Below are 26,189 nucleotides of genomic sequence, written 5' to 3'. Positions count from 1 at the left end.
GGGAGTGGCAGCGGCAGTGACCAATCACGGGGGAGGGGTGGAGCTGTTCGTGCCAATCACGGGGGGGACTCGGTGTGTGCGGGGTGGTGCCTCACGGCGGCGGGTCCCCTCAGCGGCCGACAGCGCTCGGTGCGGGCCCGGAACTGGGGATGTGGGCGAAGGGGGGACGTGTCCCCTGCCCACGGGACGAAGCGTGGGCCGGGGAGTCACCCGGTACCGCCCCTGCCCTCCGTCGGCGGGCAGCACAGGGGGCACCGCTCCGTCCCAACATGGCGGACGCCTCTTCCCGCCTCTGGGCTGTCAGAGCCGCTGCTCTAGGCCGGGGATGGACGGGCCGCGGAGGTGGCGGGATGAAGAGGTGTAAGCACGGTTCAGACTTAACCTGTGCCTAAGATGTAGGTAGGTCAGCGCGCCTCTGCCAGCCACAAATGCTGCTTTCAGAGCAGGATACAGAATTGCTTAAAAAATACTGTTGTTAAATGAGGCCAAAATACCCATTCCTTTTTTTGGGCAGGCGCAGGATGGAAAGCGTTTAAGCGTGAGGCTGATGAGCAACTGTTTTAACTCCTCTCCTTGAGGTGGAGCAACATCCCCCTCATCCAACAACACAGGTGGGACTGCGAAGGGCTATGGCAGTTTTACCTCTTCTTAAATTATATTGTCTATTCCACCCCCCCCCCCCCCCCCAGTGGCTATTTTAGCACTCCCCAAACCCCAGCAGACCCCAGCACCTCCCAGGCGGCAGCCCACCCCGCCAGCGAGGGGTCGAAGGAGCCTGGCAGCTGTAGGGCCCTGCTGAGCCGCTCCTCCACAGCCAGCCTTTTCATCCACCACCCAGTCTCCGCAGGCAGCCCTGTAGTCACTGCCTGCACAGCGCCTCAAACACCGCCAGACGGGCATAGAGCACGTTCTTTTCATCCTACGTATTTCACTACATGATACCTAAAACGTAGGAGTACATTTTTTTTTTGATCTTTTCTATTTCGGGGGAAAAAAAAAAAAAAACCCCACACTGAAATTCTTTCACTTGCTTTCCTGTACTATATTTATTTCATAGAAAAACTTATTTGATCAGATCTTGGGTATGCCTGGCTCAGGATCTTGTCTTCTCTAATACCCTGCCCCAGACACTCCAGAGAAAAGCCTAAGCACCTTACACTAAGAAGATGCGATTACCCTGTCCCTCTGCTGTTTCAGCACTAGAACTTCAGTAACTTTTGTCTCAAATAGCCTCTTCTACTAATTGATTTTAGCCATTTTTTTTGTTAGCTGATTCTGTTTTATGAAATGTTCTTACATTGCCTGTTGTTACTGGAATGTGCAGGATGACATTAAACACATCAGTGTGTAGAGCAGCCTAAAAGTGGACTAAATAACTTGAATAGTACCTGTTACAGGCATTGTATGCTCTTCTTTTTTGGCTACGCTACTCTAACATACATGCTTTAATTTTCTGTTACTAATTCGACTTTGACTCACAGAGATTAAAACTATGTAAAAGGAAGTGGCAGTATTTACGTGACTATGTCCCCTCATAGTGCTGTCCAGAATTGATAAAGGCTCAAGAGTGGACCTGGATTTCTGGAAAGCCGTTGATTGTTTCCTTCACCAAAGGTTCTTAAAGAGATTTGGTTGCCATGGGAGATTATGGGAAATCCTTATTAAGAATAGAATAAGGGATAAAAGGTTTTTACAGTAATATCACACAGAGTTCTGTGCTAGGATTTGTGCCTTTGAGCATGCTCATGTTAGTTTTTTAATATTTTCACTCTTTTATAAGTTCTACTAGCTTTTGTTATTTTTTCCTTTGCCACGTCTCATTTCCTCCCTGTTTCTCCTTTCTATTATTTTATATCCTTTCCCTTCTTAGGAAGCACCACATCCTAGCATCTGTCACTTCCTACGAACTTTTACCCAGTTTCCTCCAACCCATTTCACAGATGTGTAATTCTGCATTTCAGCTTTTTGATTTCATATACTTTTTCTCTGTAGATTCAACCTCTCACACACTTGCTTTCTTTATACAGTTTCTACAAGCAACTCCTTTTTTTCCTGGGTTTATGCTACATAAGCCAGGGAGCAGCAAAACCCAGCTGCTTTTCAGGGAACACGGAGCCAAAAGCAACAACGCAGCCAGCAGGGCAGGGGGTTCACCAGGGCCCCATCCCACAGTACCCAAGCAAGGCGAGCAGGGCAGCTCTGGGGATGTTCAACCATGAGTTCAGATAGTCAGGTAAGTTCATGGTGATGAGGCAAGTATAAGGTAAAGCCCAGAAGGTGAACCACCGGTCAGGGTCAGGCCCAGCGAGGGTAACCAGAGTCAGGCACAGTCCCATGATCACCAGGCGGTTCTGAGGTCAAGCTGGGAATTCAGTCCACAGGTCACAGTCCAGATCAGCAGAGGCTATGGCCAGGCACAGGCACAGCTGTGAGTCTGTTGAGGGCCAAGGGCTAAGCTTAAATAGAGTGGCCTGTGGGCAGAGGGTGTGGCGGAGGCACCAGGTGAGGCCATGAAGGCCTATTAGTGTACTCAGGGCTCTGACAACATACTCTGTTTCGGTGGGGTCATCTTCCATACATGCAAAAACTACTGCAGAGGACAGTTTTCCACTAGAAGGCTAAAAAGTGCAGACAGGAGGGAAGGGTGGAGCATAATCGGATCCAGCCAAGGCTGATACCCCTGTTTCAGAGTTTCTCCACATTCAAAAGCATCCAGAAATAATTATTCAGGAGGGATGCCTGTGAAAGCATCCAGAAATAATTATTCAGGAGGGATGCCTTGGAAAGGTGTACAGACTGTGGACAGTGCAGGGAGATCTGTGGGAGAGGCAGTCTTTTGAAATAAAAAGCAGGCTGTACAGGTTTGTTAATCTGGGGATTATGTTAGAAGAGATTGGCTCACCCATGCTCTCCTGGGTGTTGCGTCCACATCAGACAGCTGACTCCGACTGGTTGAGTGCTCACCCAGATAAACCAGTATTAGCACACAGCAAAGATCTTTCTAAGGAACGTTAGTGACATACCAAATTCTACAAAGAACAAATGCAATATGGTACAAATACATATGGAAATCTGTGCAGCTATTTTACATCTTTCAAGTTTCAACTACACAGGAACACCCCAGCACCAGCAATCTGTGCTTAGAGTTCACCTGAGGAGCAGAAGTTGTAACAAAGGGAAGCTATGTAAGATATGTAGAGTAAGGTGGTATGTATTTTCTGAGCCTTGTTGGAAACTTCTTCATGAGCTGCAGCTCACGTGAATGTCTGTCAGCAAATTCTGGTTTTGTGCCAATCAAAAATTATGACCTACTTTAATATTCAAGAAACAGGGAAGACTAGCTTGGCACCTCACACCAGGACTGCCGTTCAGTCTCCTGATGTCTAATGCCCGCTGTTAGTACATTTTAAAGTCAGGTTAAATTACTTCTCACAATAGGAACTTACTTAAAATGTGCCTTCTTGGCAAAGCATCCGACAGTCTCTCAGTAAGGCTTGTCTACCTTTCTTAACAAAACAGAAGAATGGCACTTCCTACAACATTTTAAATTGCTAGGCTTAAAAGTAAAATCCAATTCCTAATTATTTTTTTTTTCATTTTCAATGGGACTTACATTATTATATACAGTAATATGAACAATATTTATTTCAGACATTACTTGGTGGCTTGCTCTAGAAAGCTGCATATCCAGCCACTTGAATTGTCCCATAGCTTCTGTGGCAGATATGCATGTCTCTTGTACTTTAAAAATATTCTTGTTGAAAAATCCTCATTTGCAGGACTGCTTCTAAAAGGGATTTTCTAAGCACTTGGGAACAAAGATGTCAGAATGTAAAAATATGGAACAGTGACGCTTGGTGGTTAGTTATGTAACTTGCACATTTCTCGTCATTAGAAGACATGAGATGAAAAATTATTCTCAGCTTTTCAGCCATGTTTAGTAGCTTGACTGATACGATTTATGGAAGTCTGCACTTCCTGAACATCTTTCAAAAGCTTTAGAAGCAGCAAATAAGTCTCATGATGTTCTGTGGCGCTGAGGCACGTTTGAATTTTTCAGATGCACAAAGTAGAAACTAACCAATTGCCAAAATGTGTGCAGTTAATTATTACACAATACAAACTGATTTGATACCGGCTGTATTCCCTGAGCCACATGTCCTGTCATAATCTCTTTCATCATTCATCGCTTCCTTTTGAATCAAGCTGTCTGTGGATTGGAAGTTGTTTTATTTTCATGAAAAAGGCATTGGCTACCTGTTTCTTCTCCAAATGTGGCCAATTTAGAAGTTACTATAATCAAATAAAGATTATTCAGCATAACTAAACACCTACAGATCATAAAATATGAAGGAAAAAACACACATCCATCATGGTTATATCATGAACTCATGTTATTTGACTGCTCAAGATTATCAGTACTTTGTGATCTCATGCAGGTTTGTGTTTCCTGATTGCAGAAGAGATGGAACAGGCTTCCAAAATCTACAGGTCACTGGCAGTCAGCACTCTTGGTCTTGCTTACTCCATTCCGGTGTAAGAACAGGGTGGAGGGGGTACAGGGGATAGTTTATTTCACTATTGCTTTCTGATCTTACCATGAATTGTATTTTACAAGAGCAGCAACCGCCAGAACAGTGAGTGATTGAGGTACAGAGAAAACCTTACCATGATCTAAAAAGGTGCTGTTTGGGCACATGATACTGGCTTACCTCCTTCCCTCTATCTTAGAAAACCAGCTCGAGGAGATGAAAAAAAAGAAAGGATAAAACCAGAAACCATAAAAAGAGATAGTCCTGATGGCTGAAATACTACTGGGGTAGCTGACCACTTCAGTGTTTCAGGTCTATGCCCTCGTATGATTTTAGTGTTTTAGGTAAGGTGGGGGCGGAGTAGGACGATATAGGGTATATTGAGTATGTTTATACGTCGCAGTTGGCCACCACGACTGCCTACTGTGCTGTGTCAATGTGTCTCGTGTTTGAAGGAGATCCCATTGTTTTTTCTCTGAAGATGCTGTACCGTCCTTTCCAGGTCAATTTTGCCCTGAGGGAAATGGGAGCAATGTCATGATGATGAATGTAAAATTTTTCACTATGTAGCTGATGTATCTATTTTGTAAAATACTCTGAAATATTTTGTCTGGCTGTTACAGGAGATGAAAGTCACTATAATCTATTCATTACAAAAAGTGTAGGAATTCTGGATCTTTTGTATATTAATTCTGAAAATTAATACCTCGTATGAGAGTATATTCGTCAAAGGAGTATTGTATTCAGGCTTTTCTGAAAGGTGGAAATATTTTCACATGGAATAAGCATCTTTCAAGTATTTTCACATTAGATGGAAATACTTTCATCACTTGAGGCCCATCTTGGAAGGCATTCAATTATGAGAACACTCGCTTTTAATAAAAGACTGTTTAAGCCAGTGGGATTCCTGGAATTCCTGAGCCATTTATGCTCTTCTATACACTTTTCTTAGCACATCTTAACTCAATGAGCATTTTCTTTGATCCTCACAGACTTAATGGTGGTAAGAAATAGTCATCTCATTAAAACCACGAAGGCTTAGACTGGCATTTGTAGTCTGTCTTACAATGAATTTTGTTTTGCCTGGAGTAATTCTGGGGTCCTTGGTTACAAACCTTCAGGTATAGTTATCTTAGCCCATGTGATACAGGGAGTGTGTATATAATAGAGCACAAATGCATCTACACCTGTTACCCAGAAGAATAATAACGCAATTACTGTGTTATTATTTTAGTACATTTAGTTTATTATAGTAGTTTCAGAAAAAAATAGCAAGTACTTTTAAAAATATTAATTAAGCTTTATCATATGTCAGTGAAGTAGGCATTGGTAAACTGAAACAGATGTTACTTTAACAATATTGCTGTCATGAGCTATGCAGATCATATTTTAATACAGAGAATATTAAATTGCAAAGTAGGAATCTATCGTTAATCTTGTGAGTAAGACAAATAAATGAAACCTCATAGGGTCCCCCCCAGCTTTTTATCTTTTATTGGAGGAAGATGAGAAGGGGAAAGGAGCTGACTGGACAGAGAGGTTGCTTGGACTTGATTTGAAGCAATTGTTAAGTTACTTGCCTCAGTACTCTTCAGAGCCACAGGCTCTGTGAGTGAGCACATCTGAAGAGATGTGCCTTCTTTAAATGATATATGTGAGCGTCTCTGGCCAGTCTAAGTTCTCCTGGGGAAAGGAAATTCACTTGCAAGGTCAAAAAGAAAAAGACAAGATGGACTATGTGAGGACTACCTCACCTGGTCACTCCTTAAAGAGCTAGAAAAGATAAATGCAGAGAATGACGGACTATATCTGCTTTAGTATAATGTAATTCCCATGGCAGGGGTGTTAGAGAAAAGATGGAAATAATGCCACAGAGCCAAAAGTTGTGATATCTCATTAAATTCCATAAAAAGCTATACTGGAAACACAGCAGATCAGAGGTGGAAAATGAACTACCTACATTTATAAAAAAGATTGAGACCAGATCTTTGTAATTGTATCTTTTGGCTTCATACAGCAGGAGAATAAATAGTTACCATCTTTAAGGAATGCTCTACCTCAATTATCTTAGGGAAATATCTCAGAATTGGCAACTTTGTGACTTGAGCAGGAAAAAATATTTACACCTCTACGACATCATTTTCCTCAACAAGACCTTGGTTTGTCACTGTAACCTCTCCTCTTAGCATGCTCTCTTACTGCCTCAGTTGTTTCTCTAACGTTTGTCAATCTCGTATCTATGCCTTTCTATTTCTGACTTTTTGTTTTCTTTCTCAGAGATCACCGCACTTCTATTTTAGTACTCTTATCTTTTTTTCAGTGAACAGGGTCACAAGTGAATGTGAGCTTTGGCAATTCCAGTATTAGCTAGCTGACAGTAACTGACATCATGGAACTGTTTGCACTGTCATGGTAGCAGCTCCTTTGCAAGTTCATGTGTATTAAATTTCTCAGATACAATTTCAGTTGGTGCCAGTAACACAAAAATTCAGTTCTGGGATACTAACTATGTCAGAGACATATTTGTCACAAATAAATCCACATTCACAGTTTCAAATCCTGTTTCCACAGGTACCTTGAAAAGGCAGCGTCATGTTGTGACTTCATTTAACTAAGGCACCGCTTCGGCAAGTGGGTTTGTGTCCCAACAAGACCATTTGGTTTGCAGATTCTGATTCCTGAGAACATCCTTGCACTTATTTGCTATTGTGCACCACATATCTCCGGTTTTCACCACAGACTACTCCATAAGTAAGTTCATGAGCATGTTTTTTGCAGGATCAGGGAAATCACAAACTTAATTCCCAAAAAGAAGTAATCCCTTTAGATTGATTCTGTGGCAGGATACTGGTATGTAGTCTTGCACAGAGAAACTAACGATGGTAATATCTCTAATATCTTTAATCTCTCTAAACACAACATAATTTTCAAAACTTCATGTTCCATTGTACCTTTTATATACCATTACCTTATTCAGAAACATTATCATCAGTACACAAGGTTCACTGAATAAAATGTTAATAACTTGTTCATTTCCATTATTTTTAAGTTGAAAATTAACAGCTAAGTTATGAACGATTAGTCCTTTCTCAACATCTATAAGTTGGTGTGAAAAATTACTAAAAGGCATGTTTTTAAATGGAGTATTTAAATAGTATTCTGTAGTTGAAGAAGAAAAACCTGTGTTCAAAGAGAAACGCTAGGTGAAAATGTCGTAAGTTATCACTTGCTATTAAATAACAGAGAAATGTCTAAAACCCAACCATAGTTAAACAGAGTAGGAAAGCTATAGCTATGTAAAGCGTAAGATGATTTGTTCTGATGCTCACTGCACATTTATATGTTGAATAGGCCAGTTAGCACGCCCCTGTCAAAATTGAGCTCAGATTTCCCATCATTTTTATATCAATGTCATTTCTCTTTTTTTTTCCTTTGAAAATAAGCTTCAATTTGCCTAAAAATTTTGAGCACATTTTCTTTCATATTTTAAGGTTCTCTTGATATAGCATATTCCAAAGAGTGCAAGCCAACTCCTACAGCAGGCAGGTCGACCCTCTTTTTTAACAGATTGCTTGCTCTAAGCGGTGCCAGGGAGGTTACAATTATTTTTATTGGCATCTCTAAGAAAATTACATTTTGCACTTGCATAATTTTTTTTTAGATAAAAGTTACAATTGTCTGATTTTACTGGCTGTTCACTTATGTTTCCATTTAAAGAGATTTCTCTTTTGCTTTCCTGATGCTCTCCACTGGCAGCTGCTCTGACATGTTTTGCTTTTGCGTAGGAACTGGGTTCACAGCAGTTCTGATAGTTTAGCTTCTCATTTTAGCAGAACACTGTAAAGCCTGCCTACGTATCCAGCAGCCACCATTCTTACATCCCAGGATGGAATTAGGTCACAGCTGGGACTCACTGAGAGTTCATAAAGCAAAACTCCATCTCAGCCGAAAAACCCCTGGTTGGTGTCAAATACCATTACACAGGCAAAACAATTCCAGGAAGTGTTATTTCACATCTTTGTACTTCTCAGTTCCATCTCTATACTGCTGAGTCCCAATTTTTGGTTAGGTAGGCTTTTGTGGAGTAGAATAAGAAATGTTATTTGCAAAATTGGGAATTAATAATGCAATAATACAAGTAGTTGGCATGAACAGATCTGTTGGCTTTGATGGGGCTATTCGACTAGGCAAAATAACTCAGGCACATAAGTGTTTGCCAGCTCAAACTCCAAAGCCAAAATGACAAGCTTATGATCAGTACACAGTAATACTTGCACTGCAGTTGCACTTTAAGGCCTCAACCAACTCAACCTCAACCATCTAAGACCAAAAAAGCCCAACGTAAAATTAGACAAAATGGATCCAGCACTGCAAGTTTCAGGCATGTACCGGGACCAAAAATGTTAGCAAAACAATTGGAATGGCTGACTATGGTGTTTTTACTGATTTAACATACAGATTCATAAAAGTTTAAGATATTTTCTTGTGTCCATTATCTTTCTCAATATATTCTGGAGCTATGTGAAGGGAACCTTGCTATTATTTAACAGTCTGGCAAATAAGTACGGTCAAATTCAATGAGTTAAGCCTAATAAAATCTCAGTTTCCCTGTTAAAGACTGCAGATTCCCTGCTGCCCTGCATCTAGCTGTGCCTGGGGGTGACAGAAGTGCTTTGAACTGTAATGGTAACTGAGCAATAATAGGTTTAGAGTGACATAAAAAATGGAACCAAAATCCTGCTTATGGAAACAATGCAGAATTTAGCATCCAGTTTCCAAGACCAGTGTTAGGCAAGGGCGTAAGTGACTGCAAGAGCCATAGCACTATGTGTACAGCCCCTGGCAAGTAAAAGGAAATCTTCTGGGCTTATTTCACCTTTACAAAACATCTATCATCTTTTTGCTATTATTTAGTTAGAGAGGGTTTCACCTCTATATTAAAACCACTCAGATCCTTCTTTGAGTTAGTACTAATCATATGCTCGAGTGGCCTAGCTAAAATAGATGTAATGTGTTCAAACCGATTTTCCAGTGTATAAACATTCCTGTCTAAAAATCACAGGAATAACTGACATCTTTGTTAGCAGCCTTTATGAATTTAACATGTTGAGCAGACTAGTTGGGAAAAGGCTGGAGAGCAAGAGCTGTGCTCTGGTATTTGGGGAGCCCATTTTACTAGAAGAGCATGGAGAAGATGCCACTGCTTACACTGTGTCAGTTCTCTGGATGAAGAAACGGCTCCAGCTTCTGCATCTGTCAGTCTGGCACCTTTAATAAGTAATTAAATCACACTGTAGATTTGTATACATACTTGGATAAATCATAAATGACAGCTATCACACTGGCATGTGAGCACGCCTGCATACCCAGGGCAGGAAATCGCATACACTATTTCATTTGTTGCCAATTTATCTGTAACAAAGTGAGGAAGATGCCCTGGGGACTGGTGACTAACAAGGAGCATTGTTTATGCTACAAATCCCATCCGGTTATTAGTCTTTGAAAAGTGCTTTGTTTAGCTTATCAGTGCTTCAGCAGGAATGCCAGGGGCATTATTTTTGTTCTAAGTGTATTTCTATTCCAATATTACTGACTCCCACTCCACTCCTCCATGAGAGGTTATGTGTTACCTGAGGGCTGAACACTCGTCATGTGCTTTGGTGCCGTGTTGAATCAGGATCAGGATGGTTAACACTGCACAAAACCAAGCCCTTAACAGGTTTCCTCATTAATTTTGCTGTATTGAATCGGAGAACGATCTGTACAGAAAACAAGCCTTTCTTAAGGACCATAGAGCACGACAAAGAATAAATACCTTATGAAGTATGTACGTCTGTCAATGAAAACTATTTTACCATGTTAGACTTTCTGCTTAAATTCTATACTTGATTAATTGGACAATATTGTGTTACACAATCTAATTCCGCAGTTACGCAATTCCAGAGTATCACAAGTGTCTGGCAAGTTTTAAGCCTGTTTCACAACAGTACTGATAAGTGGCTACTCTATCAGATGATCAAAATACCTGTAGTGTGCCCTTGATCGAGTTAATATTTAAAAATAGTAATGCATTTTTTTTTATTAGGTTCAGGTATCTTTTCAATAATGCTAAACATCTTTTGAGGGAAGATTTATTTTGATGTTTTAGAAAGGGAGGGCTGTTTCATTTTTCCCTATTTGGTCCTTTCTTTTTTTAGCAGATTTGCTTTATTTGAGGGGAAAAAAACCCCCCATCACGTTTCTATCATAAGTGTAATTTAGAAAACCTGGCAGACCCTTGCCATTGGGCAACTGAGTTAATAATTGACAAAGACTCGCAGCTTGGCCTTAATGAATGATGCCACACCAGCACTGTCAGCGGGTGTAACTTACTCAGCTCCTCTCAAACATTTCTGGAAAAAGGAATGGTAAGCCCAACTTTATGTAGGTCTTCTGAACCAGGGTAGGAAGTGTTCATTGGAATGATTAAGAATAAATAATTGAAGTATTTATTTAAGCTTTTAATCATTAGATTACTTTTGGAAAATTTGCATTAATCAATTCTTCGCTTTAAAAGATGTAATATTTTTAATTTGCTTGTGATTAGGTTAAATATGTATTGTCAAATAATGAGCTGTCCCAGTGTATCCTCCCTGATCATTTTAATTGGCCTTATAATTGAGACACGGAGCAGCTGCTCCCCTATCAAAGGAATCTGACCAAGAGGTCACCCAGTATCATGCCTTCTAACAAGTTTAAACCGCAAAGCAAAGTCTATTTTACTTCTAAATAATGGCAAACGTTCATGGAAAAATGAATAAATGTTTTTTAGCACTTGAATCTGCTATGTGCTTTTTAAACTTTAATTCCTTCTCTTCAAACATGCTGATGAGAAGGGACTCATCATTGATGCTTTAAAACTAGATTTTCTTGTGGTAGAACTGAAAGATGTTTCAAGCTGAGCTGTGTCACAAAGATAAAGGTTTATACCCAGGAGCTTCTCGCTCCATAATCAACAATTGGATAACTACTTCACGCCTTTCTTTTGCACACAAGTATTAAAAATGTACCAAATCTAATGGGTGTGTTTTAGTACAGTAGGCTTGATTTTGCAGAGTCCTGCTAGAATTATTTGCTGAAATGCTCAGCTTTCATTTTAAGCCAAAAGATGTGTCCAGATTTGAAGAGTTTCAAAGTCTGGCCCCTGATGAGGTAGCAACATGGAGAATTCTTTAGCAAATCTGACCCCAAAAGCAAGTAACACCTGGGGTGCTCACTGAGAAAGGTATATAAACATAAAGACCTGGTATATAAACAGAAACTGGTGTCAGAGTTTAAGGCTTTCTCTGGATCTTTGAATTCTTAAGTCTTTTTCAGAAAAATTTGCTTCTGAACTTTGGGTGGGTTCTTTTTCCCATTTCTTCCAAATGAAGTAAATTGACTTCTACTACATTTAACCTTCCCATTCTGGCTGTAGCGTGATTCCCAAGAACTTATGGGCTAAAACACCAATATTTTAGGGTTTTTAAAGATGAATCTTAGACAAAAGCTAATATTAGGTGTTCAAAATAGTATTAAAATTGTACAGAAAATCTTGACTTGGGTATCATCCTTCATATAACACAACAGGAATATTGTAGTTGTAACGTATGAGGAGTTCTTGAGCTTCCCTGTGTCTCTCAGACTTGGCAACCATCTCATTTCAAACCTCACCAGGGTGACCAGTACGAATCCTGAAAGAACTTCCAAACTTGATTTTCTGTGCTATACTTTGTGACGCTCCCTGATTTGACTGCAGCTAATCAGGTTACTAGAAGATGATGCTTCTGGTGACAAATGGTACAAGTTTGTCCCACTTCTCCCAGAGCAGAGATGTTCCTGGCACAGAAGCACAATTTCCAGGTGCTACAGAGATAACTTCTTCCATAGCCCCCTTTTCATTGATCAGAGCTGCTTTACAGTATCAGTATGGCATTATCCAGGCCTGGGGTTTTCAAAGGTGAGATAGGCACCAAGATGCAAATACAAGGCTATGAAACAGTAACTCCTATAGGCACTATCAAAGTTTCCAGCCTAAGATGTTAACAGGAATGAAATTTTTATTACTGTTTGTAATTACATGGAGAACTAATCTATGAGAGGAAGCTCCCTTAAAACCTGTCATTTTAGGCTAAGTCACACTAAATATTTTATTTTGTTAAGACTGTTCAATGCCATCAAAAACTCACAGCCTCATGACACAAAATATTAACTGCCATAACCGCTACTTCAATCTCTAATTCAATCTGCTAGTTCAAATGTTCAAAGGCTGGCTCAAGATTTTGGAAGGGGTAAATTAATTCTGGCAGACTTATAGCTATGTCAGATATCATCTGTCTTCTCTTTCTATCAGATCCAGCTGGGCGGTCCCCTTATAACTAGGATAAAGCCGACGCGAGCACCATTTTGAGTGCTCAGACTAAAAAAATCAGAAATTTGATTATGTGCACGTAATCTATTAAAAATAAATGAAAGATTCGGCGTGTTTTTCCTAGCCTATCTACTCAGGACAAGACTAAGCCACTGATACCTTTGCTGAAGGTGACTCTGAGTCTCTATTTTCTCCAAAATGCTCTATTAATGTAAGATTGGCTATAGCAGGTCAAACCAGGGCCACCTTACCCTCTCTGCAGCAATGGATGCCTACAGCAGAATAAAGAAACATTAATGATGTTTCCCCAGAATACTCTTTCATTCTCTAGAAATTTATGGTTCAGGAACTTCCTCAGTCAGAGGTAATACCTTTGCATTTAATAGTACTTGATGCCCAGTACCTGTTGAACTCAGAAATTTCTAGCATCCATAACAAGAATGTCCCCTACTTAATTGTATAAAGAACTGCGTTTTTTTTTTTTCCCCTCGGAATTTGCCACCTGTTAGTCATACTGCCACAGCTGGTCGAGGTTCCCACCTTGCTTCATTCAGTGAGAGAGAGATTACAAGAAGATGAAAAAATGCTGCTTCATGGTACCGAGTTTAAATGATTTTTCTCTGTCGTATATATGCACGAATTCTTCATCCAGTGTCATTAGTATAGAATCATTGCCTGGTTCTTTGCTTTAACACACAGAGTCCTAGCTCTGAAGAGCATTTTCAAAGTCTCAACACCAACTTGCCCTCAGCCGACGAGTTTCCAGCCCCTTCACGTGGTAGCTTACTCAGCAGCCGGAACCGGCATCACACGGCAACGCAGCAGCATTCAATTTTCCTATTTTCTGAACAGCACAAACTCTGTTTCTGTGGACTTGCTCATTAAGTCAGCAGAAGATGAGTCATCTGGAAAAAAACTATAATCATTTGTCCCCTAGGAGTCATATAGTAAGTTAATTATTGTACAACACATTCTAATACAAAATACACGAGCGGTTTCAACTTGTTGAGGTTGCAGAGGGCAAGAGAGCTTTTCAAAATTTCCATCAGTTACGGTCTGGGAATGCTGGGTTTCCCTTGACTCAGTATCTATTGCATAATCAGAAACACATTTGCTTCCCTTTGTTGTATGAGACAAAGCTAAAGAAATGCGTGTGTTACTACTTTGCAAAAATAAAGAGTAGATACCTAATCGTCTTAGGTAATGCATGCAGTGTTTATAAACACAACTGCTCTGGGGCAGTTCCTCAGCTGATGAAAACTATTACAGCTTGTATCAGTTGAAATAATGCTCTTCTGAATCTGCAAATACCCCATCAGTACTTAAGGGGAAGTCAAAATACAGGAAGATTATGTGCCATATGGAATTTGGGTGGAATTGTGTTAAAACCTGCTTGCCTGGAGTTCACCTGTCAGCGTACTGGACTTGAATCTGGTCATTGTTGTGTTTGGGTTATTCAGATCCAGTCAGCCCAGGTTTGTTGGGCTATTGTGTGGTTGTTATCTCAGCAGGAAATAATCATCTTATCAGTGCATGGAAAGGAAAACTTGAAAACAATGTAAACGCCTTCAGCATCTGAATTTTTTCTGTTGAGAATCAGAAACAAATAAAACTTCACAAACCGTAAAGGAGAAAGGCATTTTCCAGTAGTTATGGCACGTTGTTCTAAAACCTCTGGTTCTTCTTATTTACAGATCCTGATTATAGGAAGGAAAGACTGGTATTAAAGGTGCTGATTTAAAATTACTAATTTGGTGAACTCGTAATTTTAGACATGGCTCTGGCAAGAAAGCCGGTTTCCTGATCGTTCCTTTGGCAGACCTACATTACGACCTCTTCTTTCTTTGAATTATTACGTTAGAAAAACTAATTACTTAAATAGAAATCTTTGTCTGTTTTCAAATGTGCTTGAATCTTCAGTCACTCCAGATCTTCCAGTGTTTGACATGCAAAATATAGGATCTAGTCAATTTTCTCTTTATCAAAACTTCTATAAATAGGTCAAATACTTGGAATTGATCAATTCATTGATCCACTGTGCAGACGGGCGCCAATCAGGTATCTGAAAAACAAATAAGCAATCCAAATTGGGCAAGAAGGGACAGGAAGCATACAGGGATAGTGCAATCCCAAAGTATGCCAGCATCTCAGCTGAATGCCTTACTTCAGTAATGGAGAAATAATACCCATTCCATATAATGCTGCACCTCTGTGGTCATAAAGAAGCATGTGAAATTCATAATTCCTTGATCAAAATACAAAGTAAAACTGTAACTGATGCCATCTCCTGTTGAACCTCGCTAAACATGCGTAGGCAGTGGAGGACAGTCAATAACCATCCAGACTCTGCCTTAAAGTGGAGGAACTTCCTTGGAAGCTCCCACCCAATTTCAGAAGCGCTCCTCTGTTTCTGGGACTGATAGAAACGTTCTGATAACATTATCTTGAGAAAGAAAGGACACTAACCACATTGTTATTGCATTTTCTTCAAAGACTGATCTCATTGTGGTTATGGCAATCGAACATATGGGTAGATGCAAGTTTCTCCACGGTGCGCTAAAACAAAGTAGGTAGGTCCAGCATCCATGACAGATTATCTAATGCATCATAATAAAGGTAGCAAAAACTTTCAATGTGGTAGGGAATCAAGTAAGAGATATTTTTTTTATCTCCCACTGTATCAAACGATGTTGTCATAGATGCATATACCGCCAAATGGATTCTGCCTGTTTCCAGGCAATGATTTAGGAGCAAAGACTGGAAGACCAACGTACATCCTTCAGGCTTTCCCCTACAGAAATAGTACGATACAAATGTGCTCCAAAATGCCTCTTTAGCATTTCAGAGGCTTACAAAATTCTTATCTTAGCGCTGTAAAAACAAAGCTTAATATTATTCTTAATTATAGACTTTGCTAAGCAAAGGGAAGGATTGTTTGGAAGCAATTTATTTACTTGAAGGAGCCTTTTTGCTATGTAGCCTCTGGTACATGCTAAGGATGCCACTCTGCCACCCACGGGAGGCAGAGAATGCCCGAACTATATTTCAGTACATTTAAGTGGTAGACATGACTACAAAGGAGGTAGAAGAAAGATCCAGAGGCTACTAAAGCGGACTCCGTGCGCTGTCTGACTAATAATGACAGCTGGAGAAGCCAGTGGTTCAAACTCGCCTGGCTTTCAAAACATAAATATTATCCAGTGGTGTGTGGATGTATCACTGGAAGCAGAAACGTGGCACCATGGTCTTACCTCTGAGACTGGTCCTTTCTGGAGGATTACACAAAGCACTTCACTTCGTTGTGCCTCGCTTTCATTATCTGCCAAGGTAACAATTAGTTATGTCTGACATCTATACTTAGTTTCTGTGACTCTCTGCTAATCATAGCAAATTATTATTAATGAACTGAATACGACGATCAAAACACTAATTTATTGAAGACTCTGTACTACTTCCCTTCCAGGATTCACTCCAAATTTGGCAACCCAGCAATCACGGTGACTTCAGCTGCCCCATCTGTCTCCAGACAGCTACTTTCCCAGTAGAAACCAACTGCGGACATTTATTCTGTGGTAAGTTTTCTGGACTGACAGTGCAGTGCTTATACAGGGTCCTACATGCAGTGCACTTCTTACAGAGATCTCATGTCCTGTATAAGAACCAGGACCAAGCCCGTCTCCCTGGAATTAATGTAAGATCTCACTAGAAGCAGGAGAAGCCCCATCATCATATCCTTCCCGCCCCCCGCCCCGGCCTAAAAAAGCCTTAAGACAACAAAAGGAAACAGATCATCTTGCACGGTACTGTTAAATTACAAAACAAACTCATGGAATGGGCAAAATTGCAGAAAAACACACAGTTTGTCTTCAACTATGCAAGAAAACCTTACAAAAATCAACAGTCTAATAATCATATAGTTTGTGACTGTAAAAGTCTTATCTTCAAGCATGAACTCACTTCTAGGAAGACAGATTGTCTTTTTATATGTCAATACTCAACAGCACAAAAATCCAGCTGTCCCATAAAATTGATTCTGATTGTATTTATATTGGTGAAAATCAGGAGTAAAACACCATGATTTCAGGTCTGATTCTGTTCCAGAGACTTGCTTTCCATGGGAAACAATTGCCTAAAATAAAGCAGAAGTGATCTGGCGCAAGAAGGCATAACTACCTTGTAGTCCTGTAAAAGCTTTCTAAACAAAAAAAGATTAGTGGAAGTTACATATTAAACAATTCAAAAAAGTGAGTTTCTGGTCTTCCAGTCTTCTTTTAATCTGTTTATCTTTCTTTTAAGTAAATCCATGTGCTTATGTAGGGAAAGATTGTTCAAAGATATCTCATCACGATGGATGCTCAGTCACTGTTTATTCCAGTCCAGGATCTGCCTTAAGTGGAAAGGGACGGATCCGGATTTAGAGTGTCCTTCTGTTGAGGCTGCCCGTGGTGTGGTCTCCTGTCCTCACCCGGTGCACTTAAGAGTCTCTGGATAACCTAATAAACACATAATTCTGTAGATAAATGTGTCTGCTAAATGCCTTCTTTGAGGCTGCTAAACCATATGTTTAGGATGACAAAATTTAAATAATTTTTCAAAGGCAGTACAAGGATGGAGCACAGAGCAGTGGAGGGAGTTATGTTCATAACTGCATTTACAAAGGGGATTTCAGGATTTTTAAGGCCCACATTCTGCACCACGAGAGCCAGCGGGGGCTTTGCACCTGCTTCGAAAGGCAGCAGGATAAGGCCACCAGCATACTTGGACAGAACGTTGTTTCTCTCAGACCTCTGAGATACATTATCCAGTGAATTTACAGGTGAAGTTTACAACCCTGCCGCCCCCGCTGCTTATCAGGTTCCCTGCTGTCATCCCCACAGCAGGGCTGGCAGAAGAGGACTAGAGTTCGTGATCTGATGAGGCTGAAACTACCCATGAAGGAACTTCAGTGCTACTGTGCAGCATGAGATCAGCAGTCTCTGGCAGAGGGGCAGGCCGGTGGCTGGAGGCGACAATATCTGATCCTGTGACAGCAGGACATGTCAGAAGACACTGGTCGGAACCATACAGCTCCTTTCTACTGCTCTGGTATTTTACAGAGACCTCAAAGCAAGTGCATTATATTTACAAGCCATTTACACTTTTTTCACCATGTAGGAGTGTTATAAAAAGACCCAAGCATAAATGAGAACAAGGTTCTGTGTTGTTAATGCTGGTGCAATAAAAGCACGTTTTTATCTTTAGGAAGTGTCATTTTTCTCTAGGTTAGATTGAAATGATGCTCACAGAGCACAACTCCTCACCATCACTGCCACTATCTCCGACCTCCGAAACCACAACACATCGGTGGATCACCAACAGCTAGGGACACTTTGTAGGGCTCGTCTACCTCATGAGTGACTTTAGGTTGTTTCATGTTTTTACAACATTGTTTTATAACACACAAGAAAAGGATGCTTTGAATGTAACTCACTCCAGGACAAAGAGTAAGCATATGGCCTCAAAACGTGTTTCAAAGAATGTCACAGAAGTCAGAGTTTCAAGTACACAGACAGACAAAACAACAGAGATCATCAACTTCCCTCTTTCTCTGGCCTGCTTAATTTTCCCTTTTCCATCTGTGAATATGACATAATGACATGGACTTTATTTTTATTTTATTTTGAGACCTGCAGAGAAGAAGTACCATATACAAACTTGGTATATATTGTTATTGTTAGCTGCATATATCTAGCTCGGCTTTACTTGCCTCAAGTACATCATCATTTACACTCTGAAGCCTTGATTCCAGTGCAATGCATTATATATGTTATGACTATGTTTATATAGTAGAAGCGGCCTCTGTAACATGTCTGTTTTTCATGTCTTAAACCAATAAAACTTTACATCGGGCTTATCAAAACCATTCTGCATAGATCTAAGTCTGTTGTGACTGAAATCAGTAATAAAACTTCTCTCGATGCCCCGTGGAATGGAGCTAAGGCAACGCTGAGCTCTCTTAATAAATTCCGCTCTGGTAAAAGTTTTATTTAAAAAATGTGGTCAACCCAGAGCTTTTAAAGAAGATTAATGTGGACTTATAAAAAATGTCTGATTTTATTATTAGTAGTAATTCATACAGTTTGTCCTGAAGTTTTCCTTTTCAGCTTCAGTTTGAACCATATGTTCAGGAAGTTCAACTGAAAAGCAATCCTTGAGCAATATTATTTTTTTCTAATTAACAATAACCACAGAGGTATTTTAGAGAAACCTATGGACTCCCGCGGAAGGTTGTGTAGCCAGCCAGATTAAACCAGGATTTTGTCTGTTTTATGAAAAACGCACGGAAGCACAAATAGGTCAACTTCAGAGAAGTCCTTCCTTTCCTGTTCTACTAAACAAAGGATTCTGCACGCAGCAAATTTTAATTTCCACAGGGCTCTTTTTTGAAAGCCCTTGAAGAACTATGGGATCCACCGGTCCCCCTTTGCCATTACTGGGAATGAGCAACAGAGCCGTGTGGATGACGATCCAGGATCTGGGCCCAGAAGGTCAAAGCAGTTCCTGAAGCCAGGCACGACGCTTGTCAAATGCAGAAGTTCAAGGGAAAGCTGGAGGCTGGCTGCCAGGCTGAGTTTATCCGTACCGCATGGGGACTTAGATACAAACACAGCCGCGTGCCCAGCCAACCGGGCTGTATGTGCAAACAAAACAGAAGAGTCATAAAGACAAACCCTGCACTCGAATGAAAACAAAGTAAAAAGGACAAGTCAGAGCAACGGTCATAAAAAATATCTTTGGGCCAAATTTAACATCCTTAGTATACAGGACATAACCGATAGCATCATGAGCGCTTTTATACTGCTGCACCGAGGGCTCCTGAAAACTTCTTGTTACAATAGTGCTTATGAGAAACTGCCTGCTGGTTATTTTTAAGAATAAAGAGCATTGTTCAATTCAATAAAACAATTCCATCAAAATGGCGGCACAGCGTTCTGCTTCTGTTTTCACTGGGGTCCTTGTCAAATTTTATCAGTTTAAATGTTGAGATTTTTTTTCCTGACCTGTCACACTGCACGCTGCGCCCGGGAGCTGAAAGTCAAGCTGTGCTGCTTCTGATTAGACGCTATTTATGCTTTGCTGTTTTTGCTGTTAGTGCCAGCTCTGACATTGATGTATGTCAACCACTGCTCTCAGTTATGCGTGCAGTCTAATCGCACTGTCCTCACACGCGGCCCTCTTTCACACCTGAGACCTTAGTATAAGAAGAGATGATGATGTATTTGGAAACTCACCGTTGTCTGGGCAAGAAGAATCAAAAAGAATGCAGCAACTCGCTCTTCCAGAGCTACGCAGTTCCAGAACGGTCACAGAGTTGAAATACAGTAAGAGAGAAAAAAAAATAATCAGACAGACAAAATAGCCCGCTGTATGATACCTTATCACAGACACGTGTTATGCCACCAGAAGTCCGCATCACCGAGCTGTCCCTCGGCTGTGCGTACTGGTTTATTTGGGATAACTGACCCTCACAACCCTTAAAAGCCACACTGGCTCTGGAGGAACTCGGCGTTGATGCAGCTGCACTGCTTTTGTGCACAGCAGCCGGCGCTGGCTCGGAAGGGTACCTGTATTCCCCAGTGCTTCAGCCACAGCCAGGGGAGATTCAGGAATGACACTATCCGCAGGAAAAGAAATTGAATCAAAGTCTCCCTTAGGAGGTCCATGTATCTCTGTGCATACTAGTGTAGAAGAGCTGAGGCTCCATTTTTACAGTCACTTTGCAGAGTAAAACCACGTACTAAAATGAAAGCAAGGAATTAAATTCATTTTTACAGTCTGTTGTAGAAAGAGGGTTTATTAATTCTGATAACTTCCTTGTAAACATTAAATATCTTCAAATATATTTAATGTATCTTAATTTCTGTTTCTTTTTCTTTCTTTTTGTAGGTTCCTGTCTGATTACATACTGGAAGCATAGTCCCTGGTTAGCAGCGATAACCTGCCCTCTCTGCAGACAAAAGGTAAGACTTACCTCCCTCGTACACATCTGCAGTATGATACATACGAAATGACAAGCCTGAGCTCTTGGGATCAACTTTATTTATCCCCTAATTTTCCCAAGCATTTCAAAATCCACTTAGACTTGAATGACCCTGCAGCAATTCGCATTTATCATTTGACACATGTCATAGCAGGCAACGCTGTGAAATGTTAAACAGGCCTCCAGCATTTTACTTTTGTATAGTTTACTGAATCTCTGGGATAACATTCCATAAAAAGCAATATGGAAGTTCCTAATCTCATCTGACCCCGGTCAGAGGCTGCCTGTTGTACTGGAAGGTTGGATGCAGGTTATAAAAGGAAAATGTTCTTGCTATTGTGGAACTGCTGGAGCTGGACAAAGGTCCAGTTGCAAGAGAGAGACTATGGAGAGACACGTACGTACTACAGAACGCTATCCTTATACTGGAGATTAAAATACACCGTGCTAATGCCAGTCTTTTCTTATGAAGGTGGTTGTTCTGGGTAACATCTCTTGTGAAAAACACCAAGATCAGCCAAGTAAACAAACCGTACATGACATCAGAGATTACAACAAGCGCTTCTCAGGGCAACCTCGACCCGTAAGTATTTGCAAATCTACATTTACCTAGTTAGTACCGCATAACGCACAGAGGATTGAGAGCCCTAGCAATGAAAACTAGTTTGTATCATTATGTGAATTACCTTTCCGTGCACTTATTGGCGATACCATAGTGGAAGTGTTACCAACTGCTGCTGGGTCCAGCACCTTCTAGAAAAGGTGCTTCTCGGCGTTCCTAGCTCAGAGGAGTCCTGCAGTCACCCTGGCAGGGAGGAGAAATCAGTGTGGGATCCAGCACAGGACGCAAAGCAGAACTAGAAACGGTCGGGCTGGAACTTTCAAATATGAACTCAAATTCAAACTCCAGGATTTTAACTTGTCTCTAAAATTTCAAATCAGATTCCAGCTTAGAAAGCAGCTGGTTTTTTCCCCTGGTATTGCCAAGTTCGAACAGTCCACAGTGGCTCTGCAGTTTTTTAAAGCTGGAATCCCAGCTGGTACAGAGACGTGACAGGCAGTGGAAATGATGTGAAAGATGAGGGCTGAAGGCACAAGTGAGGCCCATTCCTGACAGGGTGTAGAATATCACCAAAGCAAATCTTCCTCTCCTGTCACATCCTGGTAGGAGGCCTGAAAGGACTGTGGAGTCTGTTTCAATCTACAAACTAAGCTAAGCACTGAATATTATTTTTCAACCCAACAAACTAGCATTAATGAAGAGGAATAATCACTCGGTCCTATTGTTCCTTTCCACACCAAGGCGAGGAACTTGAACGCTCACCTTCAAGCATTCACAGCCTACACTTGCTGTCCGATTTTAAAGACAGGCACATACTCAGTGCGGTCATTAAGGCCCAGTTTCCGAAAGGATTCAATGTCAAGCGTAATACTTTCTTTTCAAAGTGCCGGGGGAGCAGAGAGTCCTTTAAGTGTGCCTCTAGGTACTGGAAAATAATTGAACAGCGTAGGTGGATTTGGACAGCACAGGAAGTTTCTGCATTCAAGAGATTTGAATCTAAAAGTGCTCGAGACACACTGAACTGAAAGAACTGCCTGCATCAGAATGCAAAATAATGTAACTCATCTGAATATTTAGTTTGCAGATTACCTTTATGACATGCCGTTATTCCTGACTCTTGCCTTGCGAGGAGTCTTCACCTGGCATGGTCTCGTATGGATTTTTTTCCTAAGAGTTGCTGTTTGCTCCTTTGGAACAATCATATGCTTGTCTTCTCCATTTGACACGACGCCTGGGCCTCTCTGTAGGACGCTTGGAACAGCTGATGACATGGCGGTTGTTTCCCTTCTATTAATTTGCATGATAAACATTTGTCAGCAAATTGCATCGAATGGGGTAAATATGGCAAGGTCTGCAGCTCCGAGCATGCAGTCAGAGTCCTGACTGACTCAAACTGGGATTCCTCGGTCAAACTTCACCGAGCGATGGCAGGCTTCTCTGATTCGGGGCAGTGTATGACGGATTTGTCATTCTGCTGCTGACAAAGGCTGAAGCAGGACTCAGCAATACCAAGCGAGCCGGTGTGCGAGCGCTTAGGTGGCCAGTTTTACACCCCACTGTATATTTGCTAGACGCTTTCACGTTGTGCTTTTGTGTAACTTACCTTCAAAGTGCCTGAATTGAAAATGCCTAAAGCTATGAACAGAGCCCGAAATCACAATGCCAAACAACTTGCAGTTGAAGAATTTTAGAACTCTTGAGCTGTAACATTTTACATCTTGGCTCAATTTAAATAAAATTTTAATTTGAGAACCTAGCAAACATTACAATCGCTAAGTCTTGTATAATACAAGGAATGTTAGATAGTATCGCTACAAAATCTGGTATCAGTGCTTTGTCTTATCACAGCTGATTACACATCCACTGGAATACAGATTTTTTTACAGCTCTGCAATGAGTACAGTCCTGATTTTAAAATGGATAATAGGAGACTGGTAGTAACACTGGCTTGCAACAAAAATACAACTGTAAAGTAGTATTAGAAGGGGAGAAAGGCATTAAAAATTCATGCAACAAATGTGAACAAATCTCTGCGTACTCTTTCGTATAAGCCTATGCCCGGTACACAGCCTCCCGGAACTCTGGGCATCTGAGCTTTAACAAAGTCAGCAGGACTGTTTGTTTCCCTTCTAGACCTCACACACTCCTTGTGATTTCCTTGTAAGTCTTGGTACCAGCTCAGCCGGAGAGATCAAGGCCAAATTCATGATGCTGATATAAATAGCAGGAAGTTTATGGCAAGTGTGCCGAAGTTGGGGGAGGGTGTCCACGTCTGTTTATGTTGAGCTGCAAAGAGTTAAAAATGCTGGTGCAGGACCAGACAACCCTACGCGCCCGTCCCGGTATAATCTGTACATTTGCTCTGTATTTACAGACGGGGGCCTTCACTTTTTCATAGGAATTGTATATTAAAATAGATATATTAAAATTTATGAATATTTATTGTTCACAATACACTGGTCTCCAACTGCTTTTTCCTTGTTTATATTTTCGGTTGACATATTTTATTGTGCCCTTGAATCGTAAGCTACGATATACCATCATGTTGCAGTTGTTTTCTTGCTTGTTATAATCTTTTTGTTATGATGTTTCTTCATTTTATTCCCATCAACTTTCATTGTCTTTAATTATGTCCCTGAACTTGTAAAGCTGTTTCTCTTAACAATGGGTACTTTGGAAATGGCAACAATTGCTTTTCCATGAACTACAAGGCAGGAAGTGCATTGTTTCTTTAAAAAAATTACCAGATGTTTTTGAGTGCTGACTACTAACATAAAAAAAACCAGAAACGATTATTTTCCAAGTTCTCTAAGTGTAATTTTGTTATTGTGTAACTTCTGTTTGCATTTAAGTGGGAATTACAGCCTATGCCAATACTAAAGAATGGAATTTCTATCAAGCTAAGCGTATAAAGATGGAGTCCATTGATCGGGATACTGACTGCGCGGAGGGGACTGGAGATGGTTTCTCTTGCGTAACACGGGCTCACCAAGGGGGTGGCAGTTTGCAGTCTGGAGAAAAGAAGGGTTCTCACGAGTGATCTATAACAGAGTTAGTTATAGTTGAGCTGAATACGCTCTTTTGGTCTGTCACCCCCTTGCTTCTTAATCCTCTCCTTCAGGTGGGGACCCTGGTTTTGCTTCTTAAACAGAATAGTACCTTTTTTTAAAGAAGTAACAGACAAATGGCAGAGAAAGGAGTAATTTCTGAGAGAATTTCACTGAAGGCAGTGGCAGTGTCTGGGTCTTGCAAGATCAAAAAAATTTTTACTGTCAGAGGTGAAACATTTTTGCTGAATACAACCAGTGTCCAAATGCTTTCCATCCACAGCCCAGTTATGCCACGACCTGTTGTTGCGAGCCTGGCAGTAGGACTGACTGTCCAGGGCAGCCTTCAAAAATCACTTGGGAACAAATGAAAGCCTTTTGTTGACAGGATTTGGCCAGCAGGCAGCCAGGAAGGTTTCTGAGCCTTAACAAAAGTAAGTTTAAGGAAGGAAAGCCCTCTCTCCCTCTCCCTCTGCGTTCCCGGTACCTGCTGTCGCCGAGCCCAGCTCTGCAGCTGGTGGGCCCGGTAGCCACACGTGCTCTGAGCTGGGTCTGGCTGATGCAACGTGATGCGAACAGACCCGGAGGAGAGCTGGGCTCTTTCAGAGCTGACTCCCCGCGAGGCAGCTGGCAGGGTGGATGGAATGCACCTGCATTATGAACATACTTTCAGCAACTGTGTCTGCTCAGCCTAGTCTTTCAATGTCAACGGTGGGCCGTTTCACATCTGCACAGCGATTAACGTGCACTGAGGGTGAGTTACTTGCAAAAGAAAAAATGGCACAAATTATTGATAGCAAAATGACTTCGCTGCGAGAATGGAGACAGGGAAAAGAGGGTGGGAAACAGAAGAAAACAGAGAGAAAAAGACCGTGTAGCTGCAAAAGCGATTCTAAACTATCAGCCACCAAAGAAGTATTATGATCAGAGTGAAAAAATAACCACATATAACTTTCCAATGGAAGTCACATTTGGGTCTTAGCTGTAGCAGATACTAAAATTAAAAGGCCCACGTGTGATGCCAGGTGTGAAAAAGCATGGCAAAGGGCAGCGCTTCAAGTCCACCTGAGTGAGTTACATTGTCCCTTGTGCTGTTCCTGCTTGTGGCCAGCCTAAATATCAGCACTGGGGCACCCGCAGCTGGTTGTCTCATCTTCTCTGACCGGAGAAAATGATTATTCGTTGTCCCTGGGGAGCACGGATTATTGACAGAAAATACCCAGTGCTTCACAGTGAAGTGAATGCGTTTTATTTCTCATTAAAAATTAAAACGCGCACTTTACATGATAAAAGTATATTTTTACCACGGACAGTACAGTGAGAAGAAACTACCCTCATCAATAGCATCTGGAAATTCGTTATCCCTGTTGTTTCCCAGACGACGTGCCTCTGGATTAGCAGCTGTTCATGATGGAGCGATACTCTCTCTGGTGCTCCACGAGTTTCAGAAACACTTCGTATTTCTTGTCATAAAATCTGCACAAGAAAATAAATTTCAACAGAACCTGAGATTTTAAGATTTAAATCCCCTGTCACATCCACGTCAGGGAGCACCCGGCTCCCCAGGGCCGCCCGCCGCCGGCAGGGGGCGCCCTCTCCCCGCCGAGCGCCGCCCGCCCGCGCCCGGCTCCCCTCGGCA

The 26,189-nt window shown here is 41.2% G+C and overlaps 2 protein-coding genes and 1 long non-coding RNA gene across 13 annotated transcripts in view; 2 read left to right on the top strand and 1 right to left on the bottom strand.

Annotated features, from left to right (window-relative positions):
• Positions 1 to 173: 173 nt before the first annotated feature.
• LOC128913686 (uncharacterized) lies at positions 174 to 7,466 on the top strand. The gene is made up of 3 exons (XR_008468043.1): positions 174 to 399; positions 515 to 611; positions 7,104 to 7,466. It is a non-coding gene; the product is annotated as an uncharacterized LOC128913686 (long non-coding RNA).
• Positions 7,467 to 10,584: 3,118 nt separating this feature from the next.
• LOC128913685 (E3 ubiquitin-protein ligase RNF170-like) lies at positions 10,585 to 24,482 on the top strand. The gene is made up of 5 exons (XM_054211735.1): positions 10,585 to 10,939; positions 16,385 to 16,493; positions 20,848 to 20,921; positions 21,414 to 21,524; positions 22,581 to 24,482. The coding sequence occupies exons 1-5, from the start codon at positions 10,937 to 10,939 to the stop codon at positions 22,884 to 22,886; spliced, it is 603 nt and encodes a 200-aa protein (XP_054067710.1). The 5' UTR covers positions 10,585 to 10,936; the 3' UTR covers positions 22,887 to 24,482.
• A 1,301-nt stretch (positions 24,483 to 25,783) lies between these two features.
• Positions 25,784 to 26,189, bottom strand: part of FGGY (FGGY carbohydrate kinase domain containing) — a 327,916-nt gene continuing 327,510 nt past the window's right edge. For 10 of the 11 annotated variants that reach the window (XM_054211719.1, XM_054211718.1, XM_054211722.1 and 7 more), the window contains one exon: positions 25,784 to 26,026. In XM_054211719.1, the coding sequence (XP_054067694.1) occupies positions 25,945 to 26,026 (82 nt within the window). In that variant the 3' untranslated portion in view covers positions 25,784 to 25,944. The remainder of the gene's footprint in view (positions 26,027 to 26,189) is intronic. The other variant, XR_008468042.1, reaches the window with a different exon arrangement.

Source organism: Rissa tridactyla, chromosome 8 (genome assembly GCF_028500815.1).
Source record: "Rissa tridactyla isolate bRisTri1 chromosome 8, bRisTri1.patW.cur.20221130, whole genome shotgun sequence".
NCBI lineage: Eukaryota > Metazoa > Chordata > Aves > Charadriiformes > Laridae > Rissa > Rissa tridactyla.
The sequence above is the reverse complement of the archived record's forward strand: the minus strand, read 5'-3'. Positions and strand labels throughout refer to the sequence as shown.